Source organism: Erinaceus europaeus, chromosome 9 (genome assembly GCF_950295315.1).
Source record: "Erinaceus europaeus chromosome 9, mEriEur2.1, whole genome shotgun sequence".
NCBI classification, from domain to species: Eukaryota; Metazoa; Chordata; class Mammalia; order Eulipotyphla; family Erinaceidae; genus Erinaceus; species Erinaceus europaeus.
The window spans coordinates 126,411,103-126,437,302 of NC_080170.1; the positions used below are offsets into that span (position 1 = coordinate 126,411,103).

The following is a 26,200-nucleotide window of genomic DNA, read 5'->3' on the forward strand; positions in this document are numbered from 1 at the left end:
CCGACTCACTTTTCTCACCTCCACCGTCATCTTTTCCTTCTAAAGCAGGAGGGGGTGATCTTGACTTTTCTTGAGAATCAAGAGATGTTATGATAAAATCCTCAACATCTTTCTCCTGTTCAGATAAAAAGCCAACCAAGGTCCTCAGCAAGCATCTCTTTGCTTCGTGGGCCAGGGTGACGGGCAGCGTGATGCCAAACCAGTGCTCAGAACACACCGGGCCACGTGCGTCTGAGACCCAAACTGTGCCCTGCTCTCTGGGCTGTCGTTTGAAGACTTGCGTGAATGCAGAATAGATTCCTCGAGAGCACAGATCCCATAATCAATCTTCCATTTTATCTGACCCGAGAGTCAGTCTCTGAGATTTTACTAGAAAGAGCAATCTAAGACACAAGGTGTTCTTGAGGGAAGCAGCGTTCCCTTGGAGGTGGCTAAGCAGGGTGAGTGACCGGGTGACCCCAGCCGGGGGTCTAAGGGGAACAATTTAAGACACAAGGTGTTCTTGAGGGAAGCAGGGTGAGTGACAGTGATGGGGTGGTCCCCAGTCAGGGTCCTGGGCACACCTCTCAAAGCAGGCTCAGCACACGCTGGGAGTGCTCTGAGGCACCGGGGCATCTCAGCCTCTAGAAATGGGGTGGGGGCACTGCAGGTCACACTTCAACTAGCCTGGGCTGACCAGCCCTACACACAGCTGACCAGGGGACTGTCACGTGACCAGGGCCTGGCTGGAGGTCCTGCCAGGAGGTGAGCCAACAAAGCTGCAGCTGTGACACCCAGACACACAGCCCTGTGTGGACACTGGGAGCTGGGTGTCCCCCTCACACATCCCCATGGGGACACTGGGAGCTGGGTGTCCCCCTCACACATCCCCACAGGGACACTGGAAGCTGAGCGTCCCCCTCACACATCCCCATGGGGACACTGGGAGCTGGGCATCCCCCTCACACATGCCCATGGGGACACTGGGAGCTGGGCGTCCCCCTCACACATCCCCATGGGGACACTGGGAACTGGGTGTTCCCCCCCATCCCCACGGGGACACCAGGGTCTGGATCTCCCCACACTCATCCCCACAGGGTTCAGGAGTCTGTGGTCACAAGCCTTCAGGGCCCCAGGGAGATCACCTACCACAGAGGTCTGCTGTGCGTGGACTTCAGTGGCAGAGTCCCTGTCTGCAGCCCACGGGGACTCCGGCCAGCAGAGGGCGTGTCCTGCCGCTGATCCACTCAGGGAGCACAGCAGCCCTGGCTGGCTGGCGTGGGGCCTTGCAGTGGCCTTCTGGTCCCACAGGGACACGTCCAGGCTGTGCTGGCTCGGGGCATCTGAGCAGGGCGTCAGGGGCAGGCCAGCCAGGGTCTCCAGGGTAGAGTCCTTGCGGACCACCTCAGGGGAGCTCCAGGACGACAGGTCCATGGTCCTAAGTGCACTCTTCAGGGGATCGGCTGTCCTGCCAGGGGCCAGGCACAGGGGGCTGCCGCGCTCAGGGGTCGGTGAGGGCGAGGACCCACCCAGCACCGCTGCCCCATCCTCCGTGGGGATGCTTGGCTTCCCACGTCTTAGCAGTGAGTCCTGAGTCCCAGGGGTGTCCAGCAGGCCCCACGAGATTCTGTCCTCTGCAGTGTCAGAGCCCTGTGCATCGCTGCAGCGGCCACTCGGACCACTTTCCTGGCCAGGTGCCGATTCCGAAGGCTGCTGACACGGAAAGCCCTCTGCTTCTACCGCCGGGAAGTTCATGCAGCAAGCAAGATGGTTCAGTTTCTCCTGAAGTTGCTCCACTTGGGCTGTGAGATCGACTTTTTGCAGCTGACAGGCTTCTAGTGGGGTTTCCTTGCCCTGCAGGTAAGGGAAGGAGCACACGCTAAGGCAGACAGAGGACTCATTCCTGAAGTGAACAACTATGGCTGCCACCCACCCACATAAGCTGTCTGGTGCCTCCAGACTCAGGACCCAGGCTTTGTGGGGCCGTTTCAGTGGCAGCAGCAGTTCACTGCCCTGAAGGGAAGGACTAAGAGAAGCTACAGCACAGAATCTCTGACTGGAGTGCTCAAGAGCCTTGTCAAAGGCACAATAAGTCCAGGCGGAAGACTCAGAGTAAGCAGGTGACAGGGTGACCTCAGCCCTCCGGGCCCCGCCCGCTGCAGGGAGTCACACCGCAGGCCGCACAGCCTGAGGGAGCTGGGGGAGGGGGAAGGAGCCCATCCCCAAAGGCCTAGGACTCTGGCAGCTGATGCTGGTCAGAGCTGTGACCAGTGCAGGTGGCGGCTGGGGCACCAGCCCCGGCGGGCTCAGCGAGACATTCCATCTCAGGAGGTGACCAAGCTCCTCACCAGAGCAGAGAGGACACATCCTGGCTGGTTCTGAGGCCAGTGCTTCTGTGAAATGAAAGCCAAAGACACTACAAGAAATGAAAGATAGGAGCTGATGCTCGGCAAATGACCAGCAAGCCAAACACAGCAGAATACTGAGTGCCCCCGCGCGAGGGAACTGCCTCCCAGGGCGTGAGGATGTTCTGTCACGGGAGAGCCACTCCCTGTGATAACGACACGGACAGCACAGGGTCTTCTCAACCACTGTGGACAAAGTCGCCATCAGCTCATGATGAAAAGCTGAGCTGGGAACAGAAGGAGGCTCCCCTAGAATGACCAAGCCACACACAAACTGGGAGCAGGAGACACCCCGCTGCATGCAATGCTCCGGACACAGGGCTAGCAATGCCAGTGACTCCAGGTCGCTGGCCTGCTCCTTGCTGGGAACAGGTATGTGGGAACAAGAGCCTGAGGTCAAAGGTCAGCCCAGTGATTGGCGACATTCAGAGTGGGGCAGCGGTGAGGGGTCCCGGGGAGGCATGGCACCCCTGGGAGAAGCCTGCAGACCAGCCCCGGCTGGCGCCGTGGGAAGGGAGCTGAGGTCTCTGTTCCCCAGGTACCGTGACACCCGGCATGAAGCACCCGGGCCCGACTGCTGTCTGAGCACCTGTGCCGTACCTTCCTGCTTCCTGCCCTGTGGACGCCCTCCACATCCTCCACACTCAGGGGTGTCTGGTTCTTCAACCGGAGCAGCTCCGCCTCCAGCTGCCTCTGGCAGACAGACAGCACAGACAGGACGCTGTCCGCTGTGTGGAAGCCCGGCTTGTCCCAGGACTCTGGGGCTTTAACGAGCAGCAAGTCATCCTCATCTGGACTCTAGGGTGAAGAGAGGGCAAACACATTGACCACACAGGCCACTGAGCAAGGATGCCCCCAGCGGGCCCTTGAAGCTCTCGAAGGTTCCGACAGGTGAGCTCCAGCCTGCAGCCCGCCTGTCCAGGTGTGCTCTAGCTCATAAATAGAACAAAGTCTAAAAGAGGGCGCCGGGCAGTAGGGCACCAGGTTGAGCACACATATTACAGTGCACAAGGATGCAGGTTCTGCCCCTGGCCCCTACCTGAAGGGGGAGCTTCACAAGCACAAAGCGGGACTGCAGGTGTCTCTGTCTCTCCCTTCCCTCTCAGCTGCCGACTCTAGGCAATACATGTTTTCCTGATTTTTATTTATTTTCCCTTGTTGTTTTTTTATTGTTGTTGTAGTTACTATTGTTGTGGTTATTGATGTCATCATTGTTAGGACAGAGAAAAATGGAGGAGGGGAAGACAGAGAGGGGGAGAGAAAGACGGACACCTGCAGACCTGCTTCACCGCCTGTGAAGCGACTCCCCTGCAGGAGGGGAATTGGGGGATCGAACTGGGATCCTTACACTGGTCCTTGCCTTTTGTACTACTTGCGTACAATATTTTTTAAAAGGAGAAGAATGGGGAGTTGGGCGTTTGCGCAGCGGGTTAAGCTCACGTGGCATGAAGTGCAAGGATCAGCGTAAGGATCCTGGAAGATGCTTTGAAGAGGGTTAAACCGGGAACGGCTGCTGGCTATGATAACATCACCCCAGAACTCATTCTTAACCTGGGCCCCACGGCAAAGAAGTGGCTCGCTTCATTCCTGTCCCACATCTTGGAATCTGAGTCTATGCCCAAAGTTTGGCGTCGTGCGAAGATAATAGCAGTTTTGAAACCAAAGAAAGACCCAACACTGGCCGCCAGCTATAGACCATTTTCTCTCCTCTCCGTGTGTGACAAACTCCTTGAGAGGCTGCTTCTGTCACGTATTTCTCCTCTTACAGAGAAATTCCTATCACCCGCCCAAGCTGGTTTCCGCCCAGGAAGATCTACCTGCGAACAAGCCCTGGCCCTCTCAACTTACATTGAAAATGGACTCCAGAAGAATTTAAAGACGGGTGCTGTCTTTGTGGATCTCACAGCAGCCTATGACACGGTCTGGCACCGTGGTCTCCTAGTCAAGATCTCAAGATGCCTGCCTCCATGGGTGGCCAACACTATATCGTTTCTTCTCCAAAACAGAAGATTCCGGGTGCATCTGGGTGACAAGTCTAGCAGATGGAGACTTGTCTCAAGTGGCCTCCCCCAGGGCTCTGTTCTGGCTCCTACGCTATTTAATATTTACATCAATGACCTCCCAGAAACTTCTTCAAGGAAGTTCATCTACGCCGATGACATCTGCTGTGCAACTCAGGCATCCAAGTTCGACATCCTCGAGGAAACACTCACGAAAGACATGTCTCTGATATCTGATTACTGTAAAAAATGGCGACTAATTCCTAGCACTGCAAAAACGGTATCATGTTTTCCATCTACACCATGCCTCGGCCTCGCGTGAGCTTAATGTGCAGCTTGGAGATACGAGAATCCGGCATGAAGCCCAGCCAGTCTATCTCGGCGTTACTCTCGATCACACCGTCATTTCACGAACATCTCATAAAAACTGCAGCAAAGGTGGGCGCGAGGAATCACATCATTGCAAGACTGGCCAGCTCCTCATGGGGCGCGAGCGCTTCCACACTACGATCATCCTCTCTGGCATTATGCTATTCCACTGCAGAATACTGTGCCCCAGGATGGTTCCGTAGCCCCCATGTCCACTTGGTCGATTCCAAATTATATTCCTCCATGAGGATAATTTCTGGAACCATCCGTTCCACCCCAGTTCCATGGCTGCCAGTTCTTAGCAACATCGCCCCGCCAGATATTCGTCGGGATGCGGCATCATCTAAGTTCATTTCCCACGTCTACGCTCGACCGGACCTGCCAATCTACGCGGAGATCTTCGCCCACCCTGTCCAATGCTTGACGTCGCGTCACCCAATCTGGTCCCCTACGCCTACACTGAACTTCTCTGTTCCAGACTCTTGGAAACAGAGTTGGCAGTCAGCTGAGGTCAAGAACAAACACCTCATCACAGACCCCTGCGAGCGTCAACCCGGCTTTGACCTAGCACGTTATGATTGGGCCCTCCTCAATCGCTATCGAACAGGCCATGGCCGGTGCGCCGCTATGTTCCATCGCTGGGGAGCCAGAGCTGACCCGAACTGCCCCTGCGGCTCCAGACAGACTATGACCCACATAGTCAACGACTGCCACCTCTCCAGATTCAAAGGAGGTCTCGAAACTTGACATCAGGCTCAACCTGACGCTGTTGACTGGCTACGGAAGAAGGGCAAATGCTAGAAGAAAAAGAAGGATCCTGGTTCGAGCCCCCGGCTCCCCACCTGCAGGGGAGTCTCTTCACAGGCGGTGAAGCAGGTCTGCAGGTGTCTGTCTTTCTCTCCCCATCTTCCTCTCCTCTCTCCATTTCTCTCTGTTCTATCCAACAACAACATCAATAACAACAACGAAAAAAGGGCAACAAAAGGGAAAATAAATATTCAAAAAAAGGAGGAAGAGGAGCATGAAGTGGAGGATACGAGAAAGTAAGTTTTTGAACTAACTCATTTTTAAAAGTTCTCCATTTCAGAGGCAAGCCACCACAAGTGAGGGGCAGTTGAGAACCCCACCTACACACACACACACGCACACGCACACGCACGCACACACATACCCTTCTCTGCTTAACAACTAGGGCCATCTGGGCGGTTTAGATAAATCTTGTTAGGCTTACAAAAGTGATGTTTGTTTAAACCTAAGTGGCACCATAGGTGCTTAAGTGACTGCTTACCCTGCTTGTAAAAAGGCAGACATTCCAGAGATTACTACCTTACTCATGCAGGATGCTGCAAGGGGGGGGGACATTGCCAGTTAACCACTGACCCCCTTGCCCTTCTGCCTCCGTTAGATAAGGAGTGACCTCCCCCTATCCCTGGGCAGTACCCTTAGTTTAGAGAACTCCTGGTCTCTCTCAAGCAACAGGGTCACTTCTGGCACTCCAGCTTGTGGGGTGGGGGGACAACCCCTCAGCTGAGGTCTCTATGTGTCAGTTTCTGTGTCTTTACATGGGTTAGTTTGTAATAATGGCTATTCTATGTGCTTGTGTGAATAAGTACTTCACCTTCATCTATTTCCTGTGTCAGCCTCAGTGTGTAATGGGTATGACCGGAAACAAAGTTTAACAGAGGAGGAGGGTCACAAAGGAAGTGGGGGTGTGTGTGGACGTTGATAGAGTCACATGACCTCGTGTGTGAGGAAGAGAGGAGGTGAGGGTAGGTGTTGTTAGTCACATGACCTCATGGGTGAGGAAGGAAGGAGGTGAGGGTAGGTGTTAGAGTCACATGACCTCGTGTGTGAGGAAGAGAGGAGGTGAGGGTAGGTGTTAGAGTCACATGACCTCGTGAGTGAGGAAGAGAGGAGGTGAGGGTAAGTGTTGTTAGTCACATGACCTCATGGGTGAGGAGAATGGAAGTGAGGGTGGTTGTTCTTAAGAGTCACATGATCTGGTGCATGAGGAAGAAAGGAAGGAAGTGGGGGGTGGGTGTTGTTAGGGTCACATGACCTCGCGAGTGAGGAAGCAGCAGCTAGGCAAGGCAACAGCAGTTGTACATGGGGTCATATGCGTGAGGCCCCAGACTGGATCCCTGGACCTGACAACAGCCAGAGCTGAGCAGTGCTCTGGTCAAACACAAACGTGAAGCTTACCCAGGGGCTGGCAGAGAGTTCTGCCTGTTAAGAGCGCAGGACTTGTTTGCCTGAGGCCCAGCTGAGTGGTGCTCTGCCTCTCCCTCTCATACGAAAATTTAGAAAAGAGAGTCGGGCGGTGGCGCAGTGGGTTAAGCACATGAAGCACAAAGCGCAGGGACCGGCATAAGGATCCCGGTTCGAGTCCCCGGCGCAGGGACCGGCATAAGGATCCCGGTTCGAGTCCCCGGCTCCCCACCTGCAGGGGAGTCGCTTCCCAGGCGGTGAAGCAGGTCTGCAGGTGTCTGTCTTTCTCTCCTCCTCTGTGTCTTCCCCTCCTCTCTCCATTTCTCTGTCCTATCTAACAACGACGACAACAATAGTAACTACAAAAATAAAAACAATAAAGGCAACAAAAGGGAAAATAAAGAAAATTTAAAAAAAAGAAAATTTAGAAAAGGTTCAAGCAGCTTCCCACAGGAAGTACAAGCAGGGCTATTACTGTGTCACCTGAGGCTCCACGGTCCACCCAGACAACCAACCCTGACATGTCTCCACAGGACCTGCGCCTCCAAGCACACTGCCCACCATCCCGTAGACAGAGGAGAGTGGATGGGAAGGAAGGAGGAAGCCACCCTACACCCTGTGCCCCATTCTGCGGGGCAGGAGGCCCACCTGCGCGAGACCACCACGGTCGCAGGAGCTCGAGCTCGGCCGCACACTGCCCTCGTCCTGCTCCGAGTCTCTGTCCCCAGAGGTCGTGTCTCCCTGGGAACCAGGGGCCAGGGAGGGGTCTTCCCTGTGAGGGTGTGAGCTGGGACCCTGGGGCTTCGGCCACCCCAGCTCGGTCTGGCAACGCAAGAAGCGCAGGTTGAGTGCCTTCAGCTGGCGGCTGAGGCGCAGGCACTGCGTGCGGAGGCGCTGTAGCTCGGGGGGCTCGCCCGGGGGCTGCTGCTCCAGCGCCAGGCGTAGACGGGCGAAGGCGACCAGGACAGCTTCCAGCCGCGTGGACTGCGCCAGGCCACGTCTGCTCAGGGCGGCCACCTCCTGGTCCCGCTCCAGGACCCTGGCCTCACACTCACGAAGCCGGGCGGCCATGCCCTGGGCCTCGGCCTCCCGCCGGGCAGCTCGCTCCTCCAGCTGTGCCAGCTCGGCCAGCGTGTGCGAGGCGGCCTCCTCCGCAGCCCGCAGACGCTGCTGCAGAGCCGCCAGGGCCTGACCATGCCCCCGCTCCTGCTCCGCCAGCAGCCGGCTCAGCGACTCCCGTGCAGCCAGCGCGGCCTGCAGCTCCCCCACCGGCGCCCCGCCGCCCATGCCCGCGACCCCGTCCAGCTCGCTCTGCAGACTCTCGGTGGGACCGTCGCCGGTGTCTTGCCGCCGGGACCCCAGCAGGCCCAGCTCCCCCTGCAGCCTCTCGATGACTTCATGCAGCCGCTCCACCTCCTCTGCCCGCTCCCTCTGCAGCTGGCCCTGCTTCTCCTGCAGAGTCTCGATGATGGACTTCAGCTCCTTGATCTCTGAGCTCCTGTGAGGCACCTGCAGGAAAGGCACACGTCTGCCTTCGGAACCGCCTTCCCGGACAGCTCCACCTGAACCCACTCTCCCAGCAGCACAGAGGTCCCTGGAAAATCAAACAGCTGAGGGGCAAATACCACACACCACAGACCCCTGGTGCCTGGAGATGCCCGAAGCTGCAGCTGACTGTCAGCACAAGCTGGGCTGCAGCAGAGCCCCCGGGGCCACTCTCAAACACATGGAATCAGGGAGGCAGACAGATCCCGTTGTAGCTGAGAACACAGCTGGGGGGCCAGGTGGTGGTGCACCTGGCTAAACATACACATTACAGTGTGCAAGGACCCAGGTTCGAGGCCCTGGTCCCCAGCTGCAAGGAGTGTTTCATGAGTGGTGAGGTAGTGCTACAGGTGTCTCTCTCCCTCTCCTCTCTCAATTTCTCTGTCTCTCTTCAATAATGAAGAAAGAAAGGAAAGAGAAAGAATGGCCCAGGAGAAAGCACAGTGGGTAAAGGACTCTCAAGTATGAAGTCCTGAGTTCAATCCCCGACAGCACATGTACCAGAGTGATGTCTGTTTTTTCTTCCTCTCTCTCCTATCTTTCTCATTAATAAATGAAATATTAAGAAAGATAGGGGCAGGGGTAGACAGCATAATGGCTATGCAAACAGACTCTCATGCTTGAGGCTTTGAAGTCCCAGGTTCAATCCCCTGCACCACCGTAAGCCAGAGCTGATCAGTGCTCTGGAAAAAAGAAAAAGGAAGGAAGGAAGGAAGGAAGGAAGGAAGGAAGGAAGGAAGGAAGGAAGAAAACATCTATGGAAACTCCCAGAAACACTCATGACCTCAGCCACTGACACCAAGAAGCTGTGCTGTGTGTATACTCTGGATGACTTTGAACTTATCACTGGCGTTAAGCTTTATCTTTTATTTTTATTTTTTTTGTTGTTGGCTAGAGACAGAGAGAAATGGAGAGAGGAGGGGGAGACATAGAGGAAGAGAGACAGACACCTGCAGACCTGCTTCACCGCCTGTGAAGCAACTCTCCTACATGTGGGGAGTCGGGGACTTGAACCGGGATCCTAACCAGTCCTTGCGCTTTGCACCACATGCGCTTAACCCACTGCGCTACCACCCGACTCCCAAGCTTTATCTTTTATAAAAAGAAAGAAAAAACACTCCCTTCTTGGAGAGTCCCCAGAGCTATCTGTGGTACCCCACATGGTGCGGTGCTTCAAGCCCAGGGCCTCACAGACGGCCAGGCACATGCTCTGCCCACCAAACCATCCCCTAACCACAAGGTTTCTGTCCTATTCAATACACTCACTGTTTGAATGGGATGCTGTAGTATGTAAAACTATCCACATGGCCAATTCTAGAACAGAACAAACAACAGACAAAATCTTGCTCAACAGCCACTGTGGCCGGGGAAATAATGCTAACTGGAAAGACAGACTGCAGGACTTGCAGGCCTGAGGCTCCTGATTTGGCCACTGGCAACACACACCCCTCAGTGGTGCTCTGGCTTCTTCCTCTCTCTCTCTTCTCTCTCATAAATAACTTTCAGTCTCATATATAATAAATTTTTACGTTACTCTTTGGTTTTGTAAAAACAGTGGGAGAAAATGCAGTCATTCATTCTCTAAAGGTATTCTACAAGGTAACACAACAGCCCATGTTTCAGTACTGCCGAGCAGATAATGCCAGCAGAAGACACAGGAGCTCAGAAGCTTGTGACCATGACATGTGGAAACACAGCGCCCCACAGACAGGCTAGGGAGGAGGTTTGGCAGGCAGGCAGCAGACCTCAACTGCAGCCCTGCTTCACAACTTGTGAAGCTTCCCTCCTGCAGGTGAGCACTGAGAGCTTGAACCCTGGTCCTTGCACGTGGTAACATGTGCACTCCACCAGGTGTGTCACCACCCAGTCCTTCCCATTAATAAATCTTAAGAAAAAGAAAAAATAACTGGGGCCAGGGAGGCTGCTCAGCACTGGGGTGCAGGCCTTGTGTAAGTGAGGCTCTGAACCGGATCAGTTCCCAGCGCTGCACACAAACAAAAACAAAACAAAATAAAGTCATCTGAACACAGACTTTTCTCTTCACCCCATCTTTAAACTAGCTCCTAAATGAACAAAAGCCACAACAGACTTTCAGTAGGGACAGACTGCTACCCAGCACTGGCCCTCTGCCCCAGGTCAACGGGAAACAGTGTGGAATGGGCACAACCCAGGGCAGACCAGGCTCACCTCCTCGACAGGTGCACCCCCCTCACCGTCCGGCTGTGCCTGCAGCTGCTCGCTCACACCCAGCGTCTCCTTCTCCTTGCTCTGCAGAAATGCCTGTGGGGAACGGGATGCTGAGGACCACAAAGCCCCTGCGCCTGCACTCCCACGAAACACAGCCAGGCAGGCCTGTGGCAACAAGCATTCAGGGCAGGGGGTGGCACACCTGCTACCACATGCAGAGACCTGGCTCCTAGGCCCTGCCCACACCTGTCAGCGGAAGCCTCAAGAGTGGTGGTCTGGGGGCCGGGTGGTGGCGCAGCGGGTTAAGTGCACCTGAAGCTAAGTGCAAGGACCGGCATAAGGATCCCAGTTCGAGCCCCCGGCTCCCCACCTGCAGGGGAGTCGCTTCACAGGCGGTGAAGCAGGTCTGCAGGTGTCTGTCTGTCTCTCCCATCCTCTCTTCATCTCTCTGTCCTATCCAACAACGACATCAATTCTTTTTTTTTTTTTCATTTTAAATATTTATTTATTCCCTTTTGTTGCCCTTGTTTCATTGTTGTAGTTATTGTTGATGTTGTTGTTGGATAGGACAGAGAGAAATGGAGAGAGGAGGGGAAGACAGAGAGGGGGAGAGAAAGACAGACACCTGCAGACCTGCTTCACCGCCTGTGAAGCGACTCCCCTGCAGGTGGGGAGCCGGGGGCTCGAACTGGGATCCTTACGCCGGTCATTGCACTTTGCGCCACCTGCGCTTAACCCGCCGCGCTACTGCCCGACTCCCGACATCAATTCTAACAACAACAATAAAGGGGGAAATGGTTTCCAGGAGCACTGGATTCATAGTGCACTAAGCCCCAGCAATAACCCTGGAGGCAAAAAGAAAGAGACACACATGCCTGAGGTTTTGAAGTCCCAGACTCAATCCCTGACACCACTGTAAACTGGAGCTGAGAACCCAGGGCTCTGAGGTTCAGCACTGAGGGTTGGTCTCTCTCTCCCTCTCCGTCTCTTCCTCCCTCCCTCTCCCTACCCAATCTATCAAATACAAGACAGGCAAACAAGGCTGCTGGGAGTAGTGGGTTCATCACACAGGCTCGGAGCCCCAGCAGTGATGTAACACTTGGTGTGTTTCCAATGCTTCTGTCTGAAAGGACAGGAGGGGCAGGTACAGTGTGTGCCTTGTGTGCGGCAAGTGCCGGGTCTGAGCCCTGCACCACATGGGAACACCACGGCACCAGAAGCAGCTCTGTGGGCGGCAGAGAGGGGTTGTGCCACTTCTCCCATTTTTCTCCTCTGCTGCTCTCTTGCTCGCTCACTCCCTCACCAAAATAAGAATGAAAGAAAAAAGTTGTCTGGGGAGCTGTGGGAGTAATAAATAAAGGGAGTCGGGCGGTAGCACAGGGGGTTAAGCGCACGTGGCGCAAAGCGCAGGGACCAGCATAAGGATCCCGGTTCGAGCACCCGGCTCCCCACCTACAGGGGAGTCACTTCACAGGCGGTGAAGCAGGTCTGCAGGTGTCTTTCTCTCCCCGTCTTCCCTCCTCTCTCGATTTCTCTCTGTCCTATCCAACAACAACTACAACTACTAAAAAAAAAAAAAAAAAAAGCAAGGGCAACAAAAGGGAATAAATAAATGAGTAAATATTTTTTAAATCTTTATAAAATAAACAAATAAGATAAAATAAAAAGATAGTAGCTTGGGGTGGATGGGGGGGGAGTATTGGGGTGGGGGGGGGGGGAGTACAGGTTCAAAAAGGATGACAAGGGACCTAGTGGGGGTTGTACTGCTCTATGGAAAACTAGCAAATGCTGTGCATGTGCAAACTGTTATATTTACTGTCGAATGTAAAACATTAATTCCCCAATAAAGAAATTAAAGGAAAAAAAAGTAAAAAATAAGTAAGTTAACAAAACTCTCAAAAAAAAAAAAAAAAAAAAAAGATAGTAGCTGGGTGGTCCAGGAGATGGCACAGTGGATAAAGCACTGGACTCTCAAGCATGAGGTCCTGAGTTCAATCCCCGGCAGCACATGTACCAGAGTGATGTCTGGTTCTTTCTCTCCTCCTCCTATCTCTCTCTCGTTAATAAATAAAGTATATTAAAAAAAAAAAAAAAATGGAGTTGAGCAGTAGCGCAGCGGGTTAAGCGCAGGTGGCGCAAAGCACAAGGACCGGCGTAAAGATCCCAGTTCGAGCCCCCGGCTCCCCACCTGCAGGGGAGTCGCTTCCCAGGCGGTGAAGCAGGTCTGCAGGTGTCTGTCTTTCTCTCCCCCTCTCTGTCTTCCCCTCCTCTCTCCATGTCTCTCTGTCCTGTCCAACGATGCCAACAATAACAACAATAGAAAAAACAACAAGGGCAACCAAAGGGAAAATAATTAAATATTAAAAAAAACCAAAACAATAGAAGCTGGCTTTCAACAGTCAATTCTTCTCTAGCAGAGCCAAGCCCTGCCCCACCTGCATGCACTTTTTCACTCAGACAGAGTTAGAGATGTCTCAGCATCAGAGCCCAACAAAGGACCACAGGACTCAGTGTGAGTGTTGTGCAAGTCCTGCTCTGCCCAGGGAGTCCTGTATCTAGTTTACGTGACGCAGGGAACAACCCAGGGCCTCAAGCAGGCCTGATATTACTCAGCTGACTCCTAGGCCTAAGTTTTTACTCCACATATTTTATTTTATTATTATATTTTTAATATTTATTTATTTATTCCCTTTTGTTGCCCTTGTTTTATTGTTGTAGTTATTGTTGTTGTTGTTGTTGGACAGGACAGAGAGAAATGGAGAGAGGAGGGGAAGACAGAGAGGGGGAGAGAAAGACAGACACCTGCAGACCTGCTTCACCACCTGTGAAGCGACTCCCCTGCAGGTGGGGAGCCGGGGGCTCGAACCGGGATCCTTACACTGGTCCTTGCGCTTGGTGCCACCTGCACTTAACCCGCTGCGCTACAGCCCGACTCCCTACTCCACATATTTTAAAGGAGAGGAGGGAAGACATGAAGACCCTTTCTGCAAAATGGAGTTACCGTGCTCTGTCCAGTGACCCTGTGTGTGCTGGGGACAGAGCAGGTCTGGCGTAGTCAGGAAGAGTTCTTGCCATGCAGCCCTGGGAGAGCCCGGCCTCAGTTCTGAACACACAGGTGCGTGGCTGACAGCCCAGAACAGTGAAAGGCAGAGCCCCCCGCCGAGCCTCAAGGATCCTTATAAAGGCTCACTGTGCTCTCCCTGCAGGGGAGAGCTTCCAAATGCCCCTCAGGCAGGAGGGGAAGTGGTGAACCTGCTTCAGGCTTGAGTCCCTCCACAGTGACAGTCTGCTTAGCTAGCACACCAGGAGCCATACCTCCCACTGTGTTTGGGGCAGCAGTGACCACAGAGCTTCACAGCCAGGGGACCTGCCTTCCTCAGGACCCTGCTCAGGTCAGACACAGCCGGCCTCCTCCGGGGCCCGCAGTCATGGGTCAGGCCTGCTTAACTTCTGCTGGGTATCCTTCCCCTGCAGAGCCCTGGCGCTGTCAGCAACTCTCTACACGCCAAGTGCCAGGTGCAGCGCAGCCCCTCCTCACCTCTGCACACCAAGTCAGCCCTCACCTGCTCCAGCTCCTCCGTCAGGCGCAGCACCTCCTCACCTCTGCACACCAAGTCAGCCTTCACCTGCTCCAGCTCCTCCGTCAGTCGCAGCACCTTCCATGGAAGCAAAAGAGGGCCAGTGTGGCAACCACCTAGCATGAAGAAGGCTTTACAAGCCGTGAAAAAGGGCTTCTTTTTGTTTTTATTTACTTATTTTTCTCTTTTGTTGCCCTTGCTATTTTTTCATTGTTGTTGTAGTTATTATTGTTTTTGTTATTTTTGTCATCGTCGTTAGGTAGGACAGAGAGAAATGGAGAGGAGGGGAAGACAGAGGGGGAGAGAAAGATAGTCACCTGCAGACCTGCTTCACCACCTGTGAAGCGAGTCCCTGAAGCAGGGCTTTTGTGTCTCTATCTCTGTCTCTTTCTGAAAGACAATAGTTATTAAAAGCAGCGGAGGGCTCTGGGAGTGGCTGTGCAAGGACCTAGGTTCAAGCTTGCAGCCCCTACCTACAGGGGGCAAGCTTCATGAACTGTGAAGCCATGAGGCATAAAGAGAGAGAGTGAGCAGTGGAGTTGCAGGCACCAAGACCCATCAATAACCCTGGGAGCAAAAAAACTTTGTGAATAAGAAAATGCTTCTTGGGAGCCGGGCGGTAGCGCGGCGGGTTAAGCGCACGTGGCGCAAAGCGCAGGGACCGGCGTAAGGATCCGGTTCGAGCCCCCGGCTCCCCACCTGCAGGGGGTCACTTCACAGGCGGTGAAGCAGGTCTGCAGGTGTCTGTCTTTCTCTCCCCCTCTGTCTTCCCCTCCTCTCTCCATTTCTCTCTGTCCTAACAACGACGACATCAATAACAACAACTACAACAACAATAAAAAAACAAGGGCAACAAAAGGGAAAAATAAATAAATAAATAATAAAAAGAATCATCTTAAAAAAAAAGAAAATATTTCTTTCAGTACTATCCCCAAAGAATCAGTGCTGTTCTCTCCTGTCCCCCAGGTGAAACGCCGAGGCATGAGACCACTCAGCCCTGCTGGATGCCCAGTGCTCACACATGCCTGGGCTGGGGTGGGGGCGCCCAACCCACCTCACTCTCCCGCTGCAGGAGCACCTGCTGCACCATCTCCAGCTGGGCATCTGCGTCCTCAGGGTGGCTGCCCGTGGCAGGCAGAGGGCAGCGGGCCTCATCCAGTCTGGACTGCAGCGTGGACACCAATAGCAGGTGGCCCATCTGCTGCTCCTGCAGAGCGTCCTTGTCCTGTCAGAGCCAGGCTGGGGTCAGTGTGGCCAGGCGCAACCAGTCACATCTCCCCAGACACATGGCTCACTCCTACACCACCAGCCACACAGCCTACCCACACACCACCCATGACCAGACAACCTACACACTTGCACACACCCAGACACTCCACCCTCACACCTGCACACATAACTGGACAGCTCCCCCCTCACACCTACAGACGTCTAGCATCCCAGCCACAGGCACCCGGCTTGAGACCCGTGGATCCGCCTGGGGAATGCACACTCCCGGCTTCCTGCCCATCCCACAAGGCCAAAGTTCTCCAGATTGCTGACACCAGTATCAAAGGCCCTCAGCAGGTGGCAGTGCTCCCTGCCGGCAAGGAGAGGGGGCACAACGACAACGGACCCTGCCCTCCCCCCCGGGGGCAAGAGAATAGCCACCAGAGGCTCAGGGGACACAAGGACGCCAGGTGCCCACCTGCTGCAGGCTCCGCAACTCCCGGCCCTGCTTCTCCAGCTGCTCCTGCAGCTGCCCTGCGGCCCTGCGGGAGGCACTGCCGGCCTCTTCCAGCCGCCTGAGCTCCTCCTCCTGTTGCAGCACCTTCCTTTCTGCTAGCTCTCTCTTCAGAGCCATTTCACTGAGTTCATCTATTTTTTCTCTCAGCTTTTCCTGCAGTGACTCGGCCTGAAACAAGCAAGGCCACAGTGCAGGGCTCCTAGGGGCAGGGTGGGGCACTCAGGAAAGGCACGAGCTAGCAGCAGAGGGGATGAAGGCAGGGACCTCTGGAGGGTGAGGGGAGGCCACACGCGGCTGCCCACCGCGCTCTGGGTCGCCCGTGCAGCAGCCATGAAAGCAGAGACTCGGGGCCCCTGGACACATGGAGCAGATGACTGGCCAGCAGTAGCCGGGAATGCACAGGAAGCAGAGCCGGCAGCAGGACCTACCTCCTCGTCCAGTGGTGCCCGCTGCCATGCCGGCACATGGAAGGAAAGGGAGAGGGTGAGCAAGTACACCGAGGGCAAACCCCGGCGGGTGAGGTGGGGGGAGGTGTGACCTACCTTGCTGTCGCTGGGGCCACGGGGCTGCGGCCGGGCCGCCTGGCGCAGCTGCTCCTCCAGCCGCCGGATCTCCTGCTGGAAGTCCTCCCGCTCGTGCTCCCGCTCCACAGCCTGCTCCTGCAGGGGGTACGGGATTCAGACCCTCCTCGGGCAGCGAGGGGACTCGGGTGTCTGCAGCTACAAGTCCACCCTGAGAGGCGGGTGGCATGAGACTGGGCATGGCACAGCGGGAGGTGCTGAGTGAACGCAGGCCAGCGTCGGCCCCGCTCCAGAGGCTCGAGCACCTGCTCTGTTCACCAAGCAGGCAAGGGGGAGAGGTGGCTCCGTGGCCCTGCTCCCCCCATACCACTCCCACCAGGAACAGGGCTCCAGCCCTGGGCCCGACACACGCAGGGGCTGCCCTGAGCACCAGCGACCCCCCACGCCTGCGCCTGGGCCCGACACAGGCAGGGCTGGGCCAGAATGGCCCCTGCTGCCCCCAGCCCGCCCGCGGCCTGATGCAGCAAGCATGGCGGGCAGCGGCCCTCTGGGCTTACATCCATGAACTGGCGCTGGCTGCGCAGGTGCTTGTCCAGGGACTCCATCTGCTGGCGCAGCTCGGCCAGCTCCGCGTCCTGCCGCGCACAGGCCTGCTGCTGACCCAGCTGCTCCTCCAGGTCCGCCTCCAGCACCCTCATCTGTGACAGCAGGGCTGCCCGGTCCTTCTCACTCTGCCGCCTGGCCTCCAGCTGCTGCTGGCTCAGAGATGCCACCTCCTGCTGCAGGGCTGCGAGAGGACGAGGCCCCGCATCACCGAGGGCAGCACACACCTGCCTCAGACGTCGCCATGCCACACCCCAAGATGCCTCCAGGACTCAGCCGTGCAGACACTTCCCCTCCTGCCCCTCACCACACAGCCATGGCTGGGAAGGCTGGGGGAAGCCTATCCTCAGGCGCCACCCGTAGGCCGTGCCAACAGCCACACACGAGCCACACGCCCACGGAACAGCCCAGGGCTGGTGGGGTGAAAGGGTCATCTGGCTACAATGAGAAGATGCAGGGAGTCGAGCGGTAGCACAGCAGGTTAAGCATATGTGGCGCAAAGCGCAAAGACCAGCATAAGGATCCTGGCTCCCCACCTGCAGGGGAGTCGCTTCACAAGCGGTGAAGTAGGTCTGCAGGTGTCTGTCTTTCTCTCCCTCTCTCTGTTCCCTCCTCTCTACATTTCTCTCTGTCCTATCCAACAACAACGACATCAATAACAACAATAGTAACTACAACAATAAAACAATAAGGGCAACCAAAGGGAATAAATAGGTATTAAAAAATCTTTAAAGAAAAAAAAGAAGATGCAAGCCCAGCTTGGCACACAGGGACGGACCCACAGGAGGGAGGCTGAGGACAGAGGCCATGCAGAAGAGACCCTTACATGGCAGGCCCGCTCTGGCTGGGGGCCCTTCCACTCCAGTGTTCCCTGGCCCACAGAGAAGCCTGGACACAGCAAACCACAGGCCTCCTGGACACTCAGCAGGGGCCGGCACCCTCACACCAGAGTTGGAAGCAACAGATCCAAGTTGAATCCCTGGCATCAATTGTGTCAGAGTGGGGTTCGCTCTCCCTCTCCCTCTCTTGTAAATAAGTCTTTAAACAGAATAAAAAAGAAGCTTATCTCTGATGAATCCTCAGTGGTCCCTAAACTGAAATACCAAGTCACTTTTGTGATTTTCAATCTCATTTCAGTTTGTAAAGCTCTCAGCCCTTCTGTCAAACTATTCTTACCACCAGTGCATGCACCTCAATGCCCTCCACGCACGCCCCTGGAAGCAGTGCAGGGGTCACTGCCAGAGGCCAGCATCGCCTGGCCACTCACCTCCACAAGGAGGCTGTGCTGCAGCAGGTCCCTCCCTCCCTGAGGCCCCCAGCAGTAGCCGGGCACGGACAGGCCGCTCTCACACCACTTCACGCAGACAGCAGGCGCCGTGCCCCAACGTCTACATGGAGGAGGGCTGCCCTGCATGGGGAGGCCTGGGCTCAGGGCCTGCACCAACAGGGGCACAGTGCTCAAGCCTCCTTCAGCTCAGGCTGGCCTGCCACCAAGCCTCCACATCAGGTACAAACACAGCACGACACACAGACCGCTCCCTGGCGGCCACAAACCTGGGTCCTTGCACGCAGCAGAGTCAGGGGGGCCTAGAAGGAGAATCAAGGCACTGATGGGTGGAGACAGAGGGGCCTAGAGTCTAAACAGTGGACAGGAGGTGGGAGAGGCTGCTGGTGGAGGGAACCCAGAGACTTGGGGGCCGGGCCCCTCTCTGAAAAGCCAGACTTATCCCTAAAGCCACATGTATGCCCCACAAATTAGGATGCCGGGATCTCAGCTACAGTGTGGGGTGTCAAAGGCCTTGGGGGTGATGAGGTCACAGGGTCAGTGCTAGGACAGAAGGCGTGTGAGCACGCCAGGTCTCCTGTGCCCAGACATGGTGGGTCTGCTACGTGCACTACTGGCAGAGGTGTGAGCCATGGCTACCATGTTGGGGAGGGGTCCCCTAGTCCCCCTCCCCAACCATGCGTCAGGGGAGAGGCAGTGGGAGCCAGTGGGCACCTCCTGGGTCTAGGTCACGGAGTGCAGAAGCACAGAGGGCAGGCCAGGGAGACTGGCAGCCCCCTGGGGCACGAACAACCTGGAGTGGGCACGTGGCAGGTGGGCGGACAGGCAGAGAGAAGTGCGGGGCAGGTGGGGAGACCAGAAGCACCCACTCTGGAGACCTGGACTCACCGTGGCTTCCACCCTGCATGGACTCTGAGTGTAGAGGTCTGACATCAGAGACCAGCTCTGCACACACACTGCTCTGGCTGAGGTGAGGGGCACTTAGCCTCTCTCCTTCTCTCTGCGAGACTGCCCAGCAGCACACCCCAAGCACACAGTGGGGCTACGCTCCCTCCCCGCTGCCCTGGGTGCTCCAGTCCTCACCCTCTTCCCTGTCCTGGGCCGCAGCAGCCGCCATCTCTCTCTGGCTCAGAAGCGTGGCGTTCTCCTCCAGCAGGGCCGCCGCCCGCTGGGCCTCCTGCTGCAGCCGCCCCTGCAGTCCCTCCAGCTCGGCCACCAGGCCCTGCTCCGCCATCTCCTTGCGGTCCAGTGCCTCACGCAGGCTGGCCTGCTCCTCCTTGAACCCCTCGACGACACCTGTGGACAGGCCAGCTGCTGAGACCGAGGCCCGGCAGGGGCAATATGTCCCCAAGAAACCGGCTCCCAGAGGAAGGGCAGTAGGGACAGCCTAGCGGTCAGCTCCCAATGCCCAGTGGTGGGGCCAGGCCAGCACAGGAGCCACTGCTTGTAGTCCACAGCCAGCACCCACGTGGGGAGGGCCCGTCAGCCCCTCACCCCGCGCCGCATGCAGCTCCCGTGTCAGTCTCGCAGAGGCCGCGCTCTCCTCGTCCAGGTGCCGCAGCAGCTCCTGGTGCTTCTGGACCAATCGGGCTGTCTCCTCATTCTTGCAGCTGAATTCTTTCTCAAAACGGGCGTGAGTCTGGCGTGCTTCCTCTAGCTGTGCAGACACCCAAGAAGTGTCTGTGTCAGCTCGAGAGGACACACCAAGAACGGTCCCAGCGCCCGACTGGTGCCCATCTGACCATCTGGAGCCCTGTGGGCACATGGGAAACGGCCAAGACACCCAGGCCCAGGAACGCCCGAGTCCGCACAAGGCCACAGCCACGAGGCTGCCTGCAGACCGGCGTCACCGCCTATGAAGCGATTCCCCTGCAGGTGGAGAGCTGGGTGGGGGCTCAAACTGGGATCCTTAGGCTGGTCCTTGCACTTCGAGCTACGTGCGCTTAACCCGGTGCTACTGCCTGCCCACCCTCCTTTTTTCTTTTTTGCAGTGGAGCTCAGCTCCGGCTTATGGTGGTGCTAGGGATTGAACCTGGGCTACTGGTACCCAGGCATGAAAGTATTTCTGCAGGACCACTACGCTGTGTCCCCAGAAGAACATCTGCTTCTCATCCTCCCACTGCTCAAGAATTCTGGCTTGGAAGCCTCTGACTGAGGAAGGAAAGATCACTGGCAGAAAGGGCAGGTACTGAGGGAGAAGCAGCACCCAGTCTTCCAAACTCCAGCAGAAGTGAGCCGTGCATGACACAGGGGCACAGTGGGGACTCACCTGCCGAGTAGAGTCCAGCACCATCTCTAGGAGGGCGTCCACCGCGAGGTCTAGGCTCTGGAAGACCCTCCTGACGGGCGGCTCCCACTCCAGTGTGCTGTCCGGGCTCATGAAGCTCTCACAGATGTGGCTGCTGATGTCGCCCACAGAAGACAAGTCCGAGCACTCGGGCACCACTCCATCCGGCTCTGGCGGGGCGGCGCCTGGCCACGGCTCACTGAGGGCTGGCCCTGCAGAGCCGTCAACACAGATGCTGCACGGGCTGCCCACAGCAGCCCCACAGGCTGTGAGCACCTAGGAGGGCTATGGGGAGCGGCAGGCCTGGACCACACACAGGTGCAGGGCAAGCGTGGGGCTCACCTGCACAGGGGTCCTGGTCCCCAAGCTGCACCGGCGGGGGACTCCCGTCTTCCAGGCACAGCCCCACCCGCTCACTGATGCGGCTCCTCAGGGCAACGGCGGCCTTCAGCTGCTCTCCAAACAGGCCCAGCAACCTCTTCAGGGCATCCTCAAGAGCACGCCTGCAACAGATGCCACCTGAGCTCACAGGGCGCTGGTTGCCGTGAGCACAGGGCTCTGCGCTGACTCTACAGACTACAACTTTCTTCTGACCCCACCCCAGCCCACTCTGCAGTCCCTGGCTTATTCACACCAAGCATGACTCCACCACGTGATGCCAGGGATCAAACTGGAGATCGCAAGCTTCTAAGTACAATCCCGCCCTAAGAGTCAGAAACACTTGCAAGCAAGCAAGACAAATCCTATAATTCTACTACATGTGAAGACTGGATAGTACATTTGGGGCATGTGAGTGTCTGCTCAAATGCTTTGGGAGACAGCACAGTGGTCTGTAAAGACTCCCATGCCTGAGGCTCTGAGGCGCTGACCTTTCTCCAAGAGCCAGGTCAGCATCGGCCCTGAGCATGGAGATGAGAGCTGTGCCTTCCTGGTTCTCCCGTTCCCGCCTCTGTTGCAGCGTCTCCAACTCCAAATGACGCTCCTCCAGCTCGTGACGTAGGGATACAATCTGGTCTTTTAACTGTTGAGGAACCATCAGGAAAACTTGAGTTGAAACAATTCAGTAAAACATAAAATCCTCAAAGCACAAGGACTGGCGTGAGGATCCCAGTTCGAGCCCCCGGCTCCCCACCTGCAGGGGAGTCACTTCACAGGTGGTGAAGCAGGTCTGCAGGTGTCTGTCTTTCTCTCCCCCCTCTGTCTTCCCTCCTCTCTCCATTTCTCTCTGTCCTAACAATGACATCAATAACAACAACAACAACAATGAAAAACAAGGGCAACAAAAGGGGAAATAAATAAATATTTTAAAAAATTAAAAAGAAAACATAAAGTCATCTCATTTAATATGAACACAGTAAGAGTTGGAGAACTGAGTGACTGAGGTGAAGATTCTTTCTTTTACGACAGCTTTAGGGAATGGACTCAGGGTGTCGGTGTATGAAGGCAGCCTCTCAAGGGAGCACTGCTCCACCGTACTCCACAGCCCTTAGCACAGCATCAGATAAGGAGCAGTGCAAACTCTGACCCCATGAAGGATTCACACTCGCCAGATGCAGGAGAGTACATCCTGTATGACCCCAAAAGCCTGAGCTCTACTGAGAGGAGGCAGATGGGTGACCAGGGGGTCAGGGTTAACAGGCACAGGGCTCTGCTTGGGATGATCAACAAGTCCCAGACACAGAGATGGTGGGAGCAGCACAAGCTGTGAGTGTGGCCAATGCCACTGAGCTGCGCAATGCAAGTGGACACAGTGGCCCGTTTCTGTCATGCACACGTGACCACGTACAGAAACTGTGATCATGAGCCCGGGGTGCAGTCCACACACCTGCTGGATGTGGCAAGCCTTCTCCTGAAGCTGCACAGACCAAGCCTCTTTCTCGTGCTGATGGAGAGACTGGGCCCGCTCGAGTTCAAGTCTGAGTGTTTCCTCCTTTACATGCGAGGCTGCTGAATTTTCACTTCCAGCCTGTACAAAATGGCATCATTAACAACAAGACTGCTCACACTCACTCCACCTCTGTGCTTCACTAAGACGCATTCACTCAATGAGTATTTACCGAGCAGGAGTCAGAAAGGCTCAGTGCTGCCTGCAGCAGGGCCACCTGGGGTGTGTGTCCCTGAAGGAAGGGACACTGGCTGTCTTCATGATGGTCGCGCCAGCTTCTCCAGCAATACACACCCACAAGAACAAAGAGCACTGGGCAAAGTAGCCAGGACAGCCATTCCTGGAGCTAGAAACCAGGGCTCCCAGCATTCTTTTCACAGCCTGATGAAGAAGCCAGCCGCAAGGCCGGGAGCTATCTGTCCTAGTAGAGCGCACCCTGTTCACACCCCAGCACCCCATGGGAGCACCACGCACAGCACCAGTCAATGAGAGCTTCACAGTGGAACCATGCTGTAGCATTACTCTTTCTCTACTTGTTTCTTTCTGAAATGAAAAGGGGAAAAAGAGAGTGTGTGTACCACAAGCAGTGGAGGGCTCTCACAGGACCAAAACCTCACCACAAAAAAAATAGCTACGGGAGTCGGGCTGTAGCGCAGCGGGTTAAGCGCAGGTGGCACAAAGCACAAGGACCGGCATAAGGATCCCGGTTCAAACCCCGGCTCCCCACCTGCAGGGGAGTCGCTGCACAGGCGGTGAAGCAGGTCTGCAGGTGTCTGTCTTTCTCTCCTCCTCTCTGTCTTCCCCTCCTCTCTCCATTTCTCTCTGTCCTATCCAATAACGACGACAACAATAATAACTACAACAATAAAACAACAAGGGCAACAAAAGGGAATAAATAAAATATTAAAAAAATAATAAAATAAATTACAAAAAAAAATAGCTACATCAAACCACGAGTGTGGAATGTAGACATTCTGTACGCCGACTCTAAACAAAGGAGGAAGGAGGGGATGAAGCTGTGGAAGAGCTGTGTGAATTATTAGACTCGGCTGGTTTTAATCAGTGGGTGGGGAAGCTGTGTTTCTGGCTATCTCCCTCTATCTCACAAAAGTAAATGACAAGCCCCTGGTCCCCACCTGCAGGGGGACAGCTTCCCAAGCAGTGAAGCAGAGCTGCAGGTGTCTCTCTGACTCCCTTCCCCTCTATCTCCCCCTTGCTTTCAATTTCTGGCTGTTTCTATCTAATCAATAAATAAAAATAATAAAAAAATTAAAAATAAAAGGCTGGGGAGGCTGCTCAGTAGTATGGTGCAAGCCTAACGACCTGGGTTCATTCCCCAGTACATGTTAAAATTAAAACATAGATGCTCCTGGGGGAAAATGTATTAAAGAAAGAATACCAACAGAGTAATAAAAATTGCTTCAAGTGCTAATGAGATAGGCTGGGAACATTCACTTTATATCTAAAGAGACTGCAGATTCTCTCTTAAAATGTTTACAAATTTCTTTTTTTTCTTTTTTTTTTTTTTTTTGCCTCCAAGGGTTATTGCTGGGGCTCGTTGCCTTAACTACAAATCCACTGCTCCTGGAGGCCATTTTTTCCCCATTTTATCATTGTTGTTATTATTATTGTTGTTGTCTTCATTGTTGTTGTTGTATAGGACAGAGAGAAACGAAGAAAGGAGGGGAGACAGAGAGGAGGAGAGACAGACAGACACTTGCAGACCTGCCTCACTGCTTGTGAAGCGACCCCCCTGCAGGTGGGGAGCCGGGGGCTCGAACTGGGATCCTTATGCCAGTGCTTGGGCTTTGCGCCATGTGCGATTAACTCGCTGTGCTACCACCCAACCCTCGAATGTTTACAAATTCTTACAAATGTTTACATATTCGATGAACAAGTTTGAAATTTTTAACCAAAAAAAAAAAATAATAAAATTACTATGAGCAATCAACCTCTGCATTCCAGAACTCTGCCTAGTAAGTTCCTGATGGGGGCTGGGCAGTGGCACACCCAGTTGACCACTCACAGTACTAAGCATCAGGATCCACAAAAGGACTCAGGTTCAAGCCCCCACTCCTCACCTGCAGTGGGTTCATTTCGTGAGCGGTGAAGCAGGTCTGCAGGTGTCACTCTCTCTCTCCCTCTCTATCTTCCCCTCCTCTCTCAATTTCTCTCTGTCCTACCCCATAAAAATGAAAAATTGGGGGAGTCAAGCAGTAGTGCAGCGAGTTAAGTGCCGGTCCTTACGCGCGAGGTCCCTGGAGGCAAAATATAAAAAGAAAAAGTTCCAGGGGTCGGGCAGTGGCGCAGCGGGTCAAACGTATGTGGTGCAAAGCGCAAGGACCGGCGTAAGGATCCCGGTTCGAGCCCCCGGCTCCCCACCTGCAGGGGAGTCGCTTCCCAGGCGGTGAAGCAGGTCTGCAGGTGTCTGTCTTTCTCTCCCCCTCTGTCTCCCCTCCTCTCTCCATTTCTCTCTGTCGTATCCAACAACGAACAACATCAACAATGGCAATAATAATAATAACCACAACGAGGCTACAACAACAAGGGCAACAAAAGAGGGAAAAAATGGCCTCCAGGAGCAGTGGATTCATGGTGCAGGCACTGAGCCCAGCAATAACCCTGGAAAAGTTCCTAGGGAGCTGGGTGGTGGCGCGCAGGTTAAGCACACATGGCACAAAGCGCAAGGACCGGCGTAAGGATCCCGGTTCGAGCCCCCGGCTCCCCACCTTCAGGGGAGTGGCTTCACAGGCGGTGAAGCAGGTCTGCAGGTGTCTGTCTTTCTCTCCCCCTCTCTGTCTTCCCCTCCTCTCTCCATTTCTCTCTGTCCTATCCGACAACGACAACATCAATAACAAAAATAATAACAACTACTACAACAGTGAAAAACAACAAGGGCAACAAAAGGGAAAATATATAAACATTTAAAAAAAGTTCCTGACAGGACATGCATCTACACACAAGAGATCAAGTTTGAGTTTTCAGAGACCCTTTCTCAGAAGTCAGGTCCAAAGGAAGGGAGTCTGGAAGCAGCCAGTGACTTCTGCCAAGTGACACTGCTAGGCAAACAGGGGCAAGGGTGCTTGTGTGTTGTGACCCCAACAGGAGTCTGGGAGTGTTAGCACATGGCGGGGCTAAGGGGACATGGAGGGGCTGAGGGGACATGGCGGGGCTAAGGGGACATGGAGGGGCTGAGGGGACATGGAGGGGCTGAGGGGACATGGAGGGGCTGAGGGGACATGGAGGGGCTGAGGGGACATGGCGGGGCTGAGGGGACATGGCGGGGCTGAGGGGACATGGAGGGGCTGAGGGGACATGGAGGGGCTGAGGGGACATGGAGGGACTGAGGGGACATGGAGGGGCTGAGGGGACATGGAGGGGCTGAGGGGACATGGAGGAGCTGAGGGGACATGGAGGGGCTGAGGTGACAGGGAGGGTTGAGGGGACATGGAGGGGCTGAGGGGACATGGAGGGGCTGAGGGGACATGGAGGGGCTGAAGGGTCATGGAGTGCTGCGGGGACATGGGGGGCTTAGGGGACATGGAGGGGACTGAGGGGACATGGAGGGGCTGAGGGGACATGGAGGGGCTGAGGTGACATAGAGGGGCTGAGGGGACATGGA

The 26,200-nt window shown here is 55.3% G+C and overlaps 1 protein-coding gene across 13 annotated transcripts in view; it reads right to left on the bottom strand.

Annotated features, from left to right (window-relative positions):
* The window catches only part of PCNT (pericentrin), a 105,264-nt gene that overhangs the window by 26,304 nt on the left and 52,760 nt on the right, over positions 1 to 26,200 (bottom strand). For 9 of the 13 annotated variants that reach the window (XM_060198853.1, XM_060198842.1, XM_060198848.1 and 6 more), the window contains 17 exons: positions 22,519 to 22,659; positions 21,563 to 21,714; positions 21,036 to 21,196; positions 20,676 to 20,905; positions 19,901 to 20,063; positions 19,490 to 19,702; positions 17,076 to 17,305; positions 16,540 to 16,656; positions 16,426 to 16,446; positions 15,959 to 16,165; positions 15,326 to 15,496; positions 14,257 to 14,349; positions 10,694 to 10,786; positions 7,610 to 8,470; positions 2,985 to 3,182; positions 1,129 to 1,833; positions 10 to 115 (listed from right to left, as the gene is read on the bottom strand). In XM_060198853.1, coding sequence (XP_060054836.1) covers positions 10 to 115; positions 1,129 to 1,833; positions 2,985 to 3,182; positions 7,610 to 8,470; positions 10,694 to 10,786; positions 14,257 to 14,349; positions 15,326 to 15,496; positions 15,959 to 16,165; positions 16,426 to 16,446; positions 16,540 to 16,656; positions 17,076 to 17,305; positions 19,490 to 19,702; positions 19,901 to 20,063; positions 20,676 to 20,905; positions 21,036 to 21,196; positions 21,563 to 21,714; positions 22,519 to 22,659 — 3,862 coding nt within the window. The remainder of the gene's footprint in view (positions 1 to 9; positions 116 to 1,128; positions 1,834 to 2,984; positions 3,183 to 7,609; positions 8,471 to 10,693; positions 10,787 to 14,256; positions 14,350 to 15,325; positions 15,497 to 15,958; positions 16,166 to 16,425; positions 16,447 to 16,539; positions 16,657 to 17,075; positions 17,306 to 19,489; positions 19,703 to 19,900; positions 20,064 to 20,675; positions 20,906 to 21,035; positions 21,197 to 21,562; positions 21,715 to 22,518; positions 22,660 to 26,200) is intronic. The other 4 variants (XM_060198844.1, XM_060198841.1, XM_060198849.1 and 1 more) reach the window with 4 other exon arrangements.